Below are 7,756 nucleotides of genomic sequence, written 5' to 3' on the forward strand. Positions count from 1 at the left end.
ACTAATTTTAGAATCTGCCCCCAGTCATCCACGGAAATGATAAACCCCAATTCCTGTTCCCAATCTACCCTAATCTTATCAAATGGAGCTTTCCTAAGTTTCATAATAATATTATAAATCATAGCCGATGCACCTTTCTGACATGGATTAAGGTTAATTATAGTATCTAAAATGTATGTAGGAGGAAGCATTGGAAAGGAAGAAAGTATAGTACTTAGGAAATTTCTAACTTGTAGATATCTAAAAAAATGTATTCTTGATAAGTTATATTTATTAGATAATTGTTCAAAAGACATAAGGGAACCATCTAAAAATAAATCCAAAAACCGTGAAATACCCTTAGTCTTCCAAATTTGAAAAGCACGATCCGTAAAAGAGGGAGGAAAAAATATGTTACCTAAAATAGGAACCGCTAACCCAAATTGATTAAGATCAAAAAATTTTCTGAATTGAAACCAAATACGTAAGGTATATTTAACTATCGGGTTAGACACCTGTTTAAGGCGTTTCACATCGCTGGCATTTATAGCGAGAGGATTCGAGTACAGGAGCAGGGAGGTACTACTGCAGTTGTACAAGGCCTTGGTGAGACCACACCTGGAGTATTGTGTGCAGTTTTGGTCCCCTAATCTGAGGAAAGACATCTTTGCCATAGAGGGAGTACAAAGAAGGTTCACCAGATTGATTCCTGGGATGGCAGGTCTTTCATATGAAGAAAGACTGGATGAACTGGGCTTGTACTCGTTGGAATTTAGAAGATTGAGGGGGGATCTGATTGAAACGTATAAGATCCTAAAGGGATTGGACAGGCTAGATGCGGGAAGATTGTTCCCGATGTTGGGGAGGTCTAGAACGAGGGGTCACAGTTTGAGGATAGAGGGGAAGCCTTTTAGGACTGAGGTTAGGAAAAACTTCTTCACACAGAGAGTGGTGAATCTGTGGAATTCTCTGCCACAGCAAACTGTTGAGGCCAGTTCATTAGCTATGTTTAAAAGGAAGTTAGATATGGCCCTTGTGGCTACAGGGGTCAGGGGGTATGGAGGGAAGGCTGGGTTCTGAGTTGGATGATCAGCCATGATCATAATAAATGGCGGTGCAGGCTCGAAGGGCCGAATGGCCTACTCCTGCACCTATTTTCTATGTTTCTATGTTTCTAAAAGGAAGAGAGGAACCTAAAATAGAGCCAAGTGTATAACCCTGAACAGATTGTAATTCCAATGCTACCCATTTAGGAATGGATAGTATATCCTGGTCAAGTAACCAGAATTTCATATGTCAAATATTAATTGCCCAATAATAAAATCTAAAGTTAGGTAATGCTAAGCCTCCATCTCTCTTAGCTTTCTGTAAATGTATTTTACCCAGTCTCAGGTTTTCATTTTGCCAAATAAATGAAGAAATTTTAGAGTCGACTTTGTCAAAAAAAGATTTTGGAACAAAGATTGGTAATGCCTGAAATATATATAAAAATTTTGGCAAAAAAACATCTTAACTGCATTAATACGACCAATCAAAGTTAAATATAAAGGAAACCATTTAGATGAAAGTTGAATAATATGGTCTATTAATGGTAAAAAGTTAATCTTAAATAAATCTTTGTATTTACAAGTAATTTTAATCCCAAGATATGAAAAATAATTATTAATCAATTTAAATGGAAAGTTATAATATAAGGGAAGTTGTTTATTAATCGGAAAGAGTTCACTCTTACTAAGATTTAATTTATAACCTGAAAAAAGACCAAATTGTGCTAATAGCTCTAAAACAGCCGGGATGGATTTTTGGGAATTAGAAATATATGAAAGTAAGTCATCAGCATAGAGTGATATTTTATGGGACTTTAAGCCCCGAGTTATCCCAGTAATATTTGGAGATTCTTGAATGGCAATTGCAAGAGGTTCTAATGCAATATCAAATAATAAAGGACTAAGAGGACAACCTTGTCGAGTACCTCGAAAAAGAGGGAAAAAAGGTGAACTTAAAGAGTTAGTACGGACCGAGGCCACAGGAGAATGATATAACAGTTTAATCCAGGATATAAATTTCGAGCTAAAATTAAACATTTGAAGCACCTTAAATAAATAAGGCCATTCTACTCTATCAAAAGCTTTCTCAGCATCTAAAGAGATAACACACTCAGGAACATTTTGTGAGGAATAATAAACAATATTTAACAGTGTGCGAATATTATAAAAAGAGTAACGACCTTTAATAAAACCCGTTTGGTCTTCCGAAATAATAGAAGGAAGTACTTTTTCTAATCTATTTGCTAATAACTTAGAAAAAACTTTAGAATCAACATTTAATAAAGATATTGGTCTATAAGATGCACATTGAGCAGGATCTTTATCCTTCTTTAATATTAGAGAAATTGACGCTCTATTGAAAGATTCAGGAAGTTTACCAAGTTTTAATGAAGCCTCAAAAACCCTACAGAACCAAGGGATTAATGAAGGAGCAAAACATTTATAAAATTCTACGGTAAACCCATCAGGGCCAGGAGCTTTCCCCAAATTCATAGAGAAAATAACAATGGTTGTATCATCAGCAAATTTATAGATGGTATTTGAGCTGCACCCCGGCACACAATTATGGGTATAGAGAGAGTAGAGCAGTGGGCTAAGCACACATCCCTGAGGTGCACCAGTGTGGATCGTCAGCGAGGAGGAGATATTATCACCAATCCACACAAATTGTGGTCTTCCAGTTAGGAAGTCGAGAATCCTTTTGCAGGGAAAGGCACAGAAACCCTGAAAGATTGGGGCCCTGAATGGAGGTGAGGGAGGAGATGAATGGCCAGCTGTAGAACTTTGATCATTTGCAGGGTTAAGTGCCTGGAGGGAGATTAGTGGGAAGGGTTGAATGGACAAGGGAATCACGGAGGGAGCGATGCCTGTAGAAAGCAGAGAATTGGGAGGAGGAAAAGATATGTTTGGTGGTAGGATACCTTTAGAGATGGCAGAAGTTGTGGAGAATGGAGAATGATGTGTTGGATGTGGAGACTGTTGGGTGGTAGGTTAGGACAAGAAGAACTCTATCCTCATTAAAGCAGTGGGAAGACAGGATGAGGGTGGATGTCCGGGAAAGGGAGGAAATGCAGGTGAGGGCAACGTCAATGATGGAGGAAGGGAAACCCTGTTCTTTGAAGAAGGAGAACATCTCTGATGTTTTGGAAAGGAGAACCTCATGCTAGGAACAGATGGGTCAGAGACATAGGAAATGGAAAAAAAGAATAGCATTTTTATAGGAGATCTTTCAAAAGTCGATAGATTCTGGCATGGTTCCGGAAGACTGGAAGATTGCAAATGTCACTCTGCTATTTAAGAAGGGGGCAAGGAAGCAAAAAGGAAATTATAGACCTGTTAGCTTGACGTCGGTGGTTGGGAAGTTGTTGGAGTCGATTGTCAAGGATGAGGTTACAGAGTACCTGGAGGCATATGACAAGATAGGCAGAACTCAGCATGAATTCCTTAAAGGAAAATCCTGCCTGACAAACCTATTACAATTTTTTGAGGAAATTACCAGTAGGCTAGACAAGGGAGATGCAGTGGATGTTATGTATTTGGATTTTCAGAAGGCCTTTGACAAGGTGCCACACATGAGGCTACTTAACAAGATAAGAGCCCATGGAATTATGGGAAAGTTACATACGTGGATAGAGCGTTGGCTGATTGGCAGGAAACAGAGAGTGGGAATAAAGGGATCCTATTCTGGTTGGCTGCCGGTTACCAGTGGTGTTCCACAGGGATCAATGTTGGGGCCGCTTCTTTTTACATTGTACATCAATGATCTGGATTATGGAATAGAGGGCTTTGTGGCTAAGTTTGCTGACGATACGAAGATAGGTGGAGGGGCCGGTAGTGCTGAGGAAACGGAGAGTCTGCAGAGAAACTTGGATAGATTGGAAGAATGGGCAGAGAAGTGGCAAATTAAGTACAATGTTGGAAAGTGTATGGTTATGCACTTTGGCAGAAAAAATAAACGGGCAGACTATTATTTAAATGGGGAAAGAATTCAAAGTTCTGAGATGCAACGGGACTTGGGAGTCCTCGTACAGGATTCCCTTAAAGTTAACCTCCAGGTTGAGTCAGTAGTGAAGAAGGCGAATGCAATGTTGGCATTCATTTCTAGAGGAACAGAGTATAGGAGCAGGGATATGATGTTGAGGCTCTATAAGGCGCTGGTGAGACCTCACTTGGAGTACTGTGGGCAGTTTTGGTCTCCTTATTTAAGAAAGGATGTGCTGACGTTAGAGAGGGTACAGAGAAGAATCACGAGAATGATTCCGGGAATGAGAGGGTTAACATATGAGGAACGTTTGTCTGCTCTTGGACTGTATTCCTTGGAGTTTAGAAGAATGAGGGGAGACCTCATAGAAACATTTCGAATGTTAAAAGGCATGGACAGAGTGGATGTGGCAAAGTTGTTTCCCATGATGGGGGAGTCTAGTACGAGAGGGCATGACTTCAGGATTGAAGGGCGCCCATTCAGAACAGAAATGCGAAGAAATTTTTTTAGTCAGAGGGTGGTGAATCTATGGAATTTGTTGCCACGGGCAGCATTGGAGGCCAAGTCATTGGGCGTATTTAAGGCAGAGATTGATAGGTATCTGAGTAGCCAGGGCATCAAAGGTTATGGTGAAAAGGCGGGGCAGTGGGACTAAATAGGATAAAATGGATCAGCTCATGATAAAATGGTGGAGCAGACTCGATGGGCCGAATGGCCTACTTCTGCTCCTTTGTCTTATGGTCTTCTGGAGACAGGGTGGGAAGAAGTATAGTCATGATAGCTTTGAGAATCTGTAGGATTATAAAAGGTGCCGGAAGACACTTCATCTCGAGAGATGAAGCCAGAGAGATTGGGAAAGGGGAGGGAGGCATCACAAGTGAATTTAAGGGCAGGGTGGAGATTGGAGGGAAGGTTGATGACATTGACAAGCTCAGCATGGGTGCATGAAGCAACACTAATGTAGTCGTCAATGCAGCAAAGGAAGAGCTGGGGAGCATTACCAGGGAAGGCTTGGAATGGACTGTTCTTCAAGGTGTTTCCTGTCTCACTAATCACCCTTGAACATTACCACACAACCAAAGGTGTCTACCGAGCCATCCTCTGTTCACAGTTCGGCATATCAGACAACCATACTGTGTACTTTCTCTTTGCATAGTGAAAGAAGCTGAAACAGGAGTATCTAGTTCAGAAAGCCGATCTGTGCCGGTCCAGTTTAGAATGTTTGTTCAGTGTTGATTGCCTGACCAGAGGAATAATATCTAAGTCATAGACACACTAAAGCGGTTCTTTAAACTGATGCAAGTGTCTATGAGTGAAGAATGGGGCGATTGCAGCTATTGTCAATTAAAGAGGAAAGACAGAAGATTTTCCAGTGATAAAAATTATACACGTTTTTGATAGATGAAATGTTACTTGGAATTTTTAATTATACGTGGAAATGGCTATAAAAGTTTTATGGCTCTTACAGAGAACAAGTGCAAATGCAATTGATAAGTGGTCTTGACTTGACCTGTATTATTTTATGATTCTCTGAGTGTTCAGATGATGTCTAATCCAATTTTTCATGAAGCCTCTTTGCTATAAAACACTCAGATAACTGCACTTATGAAGAAAAACACAAATTAACCAGGTGTAATATTTGTTCTTCATCAATAAATAAACGTAGACAACACAATAATTTTCATTTATCATTCATGTAACATTAAAGCTCAAAGTTAAAAGTAAATTTATTACCAAATACAACCCTGAGATTCATTTTCTTGTGGGCATACTCAATAAATTTGTAGAATAATAGCCATAACAGAATTAATGATCGATGGTCTAACTTGGGCAGAAGGCAGCAAACTCTGTAAGTACAAAAAGAAGAAATAATAATAATAAAAGATAAGCAATTAAAAATCAAGAACACGAGATGAAAAGTCATTGAAAATGAGTCCGTTGGTTGTGTACAAGTAACATTACTTATGTTACATGAATGATCATGCGGGCCATTTTCTCTTCTCATTGCTATCAAGAAGAAGGTACAGAAACCTTCGGATCCACACCACCAGGATCAGGAACAGTTATTATCCTACAACCATCAGGCTCCTGAACCAGTGTGGATAACTTCACTCACCTCAACTCTGAACTGATTTCACCACCTATGGACACACTTTCAATGTCTTTACAACTTTTGTTCTCAGATTAATTGATTTATTTGTGTTTTTATTTATTATCTATTTATCAATCTATTAATTAATTACAATTGTTCTCTTGTATTTGTCCAGTTTGTCTTTCTTTTGCACACTGGTTGTGTTTCTGTCTTTGTGCGTAGTTTTTCATCAATTCCATTGTGTTTTAATGTTCTACTGTGAATGCCTAGAAGAAGTTAATCTCAAGATCATATATGGTGACATATTGTATATGTACTTTGATAATAAATTTACTTCAAACTTTGAGCTTTTAAACTAGTACATAATTGCCAGTTCTTACCCATAATTAGAAAGATTATCCTAACATCAAACAGAACAGGACAAGTTACAATTAGACATTAATCCAAAGAACACAGGCGTATTGTGTTGAATGACGTTCAATGCTGTAATTTTTATGATTTTCTACATTTTAATCAACTTATGAATACATACATGGTCTCCAGGGTTAAACAAGATATTGACCAATATAAAAATGCTCTTACCTCGTACCAGGTGCATCCACCAAATAATTAATAAAACTATCATAAGAGATATTCTTCCACTTTGTAGATGCAGAAGGGCCATCTCTAATTGGGTTTAGAATACTAGCTATAAGTAAAGCAGACACACAAGATCTGTTGGTCCTACTTTCATCTCAAATGTCAAGAAATGGCCAACAGGATGTGGTTTTTTTTTTTGAAAAGAACTGTGACCAATATTCTCTAATTATCAGATGAAGCAATATGACTTTTTCATTTTTCCATTTAATTTTTAATTGACGTGTTATTTACTAATTTCTTCAGAAATAAGTCAAAGGTTGTTATGTATATACTTTTAAATTACACTGCAGAATTATATTCTGAAGTATAGAAAATGTAGCAAAAAATGTTGATTATTGCACTAATGATGGTGTTTACTAAAAGTTATGAGTAACAATAGCATAATGATCTTTGACTACCCCAGTATATCTTAGTGTCTTCAAACCTGGTATGGAAACACCAACGCCCTTGAATGAAAAATCCTACAAAAAGTAGTGAATGTGGCCCAGTCCATCACATTTATATGAAACATTGTCGCAGGAAAGCAGCATCCATCATCAGGGACCCCCACCAATCAGGCCATACTCTCTCCTCGCTGCTGCCATCAGGAAGAGGGTACAGAGCAACACTCACAACACGCTGGAGGAACTCAGCAGGTCGGGCAGCATCTGTGGAAACGATCAGTCAACATTTCCAGCCGGAACCCTTCGTCAGGACGTGCTGAGTTCCTCCAGCGTTTTCTGAGTGTTGCTTTGACCCCAGCATCTGCAGAGTATTTTGTTTAGGAAGAGGGTACAGGAGCCTCAGGACTCACACAACCAGGTTTAGGAACAGTTGTCAACCCTCAACCATCAGACTCACTTTCAAGGTCTCTTCATCTCATTTTATTGACATTTATTGCTTATTTATCATTATTGCTTCTTCTTTTTTGTATTTGCACAGTTTGGTGTCTTCTGCATTTTAATGATACACTTGTCAGAATCAGAATCAGGTTAATATCACCGGCATATATCATGAAACATGTTGTTTTGTAGCAGC

The 7,756-nt window shown here is 38.7% G+C and overlaps 1 protein-coding gene across 1 annotated transcript in view; it reads right to left on the reverse strand.

Annotated features, from left to right (window-relative positions):
* The window catches only part of LOC134337398 (uncharacterized), a 29,790-nt gene extending 23,026 nt beyond the window's left edge, over nucleotides 1-6,764 (reverse strand). The window contains exon 1 of the mRNA XM_063032366.1: nucleotides 6,683-6,764. Within this exon, the coding sequence (XP_062888436.1) occupies nucleotides 6,683-6,764 (82 nt within the window). The remainder of the gene's footprint in view (nucleotides 1-6,682) is intronic.
* Between the last annotated feature and the right edge of the window lie 992 nt (nucleotides 6,765-7,756).

Source organism: Mobula hypostoma, chromosome 24 (assembly GCF_963921235.1).
Source record: "Mobula hypostoma chromosome 24, sMobHyp1.1, whole genome shotgun sequence".
NCBI lineage: Eukaryota > Metazoa > Chordata > Chondrichthyes > Myliobatiformes > Myliobatidae > Mobula > Mobula hypostoma.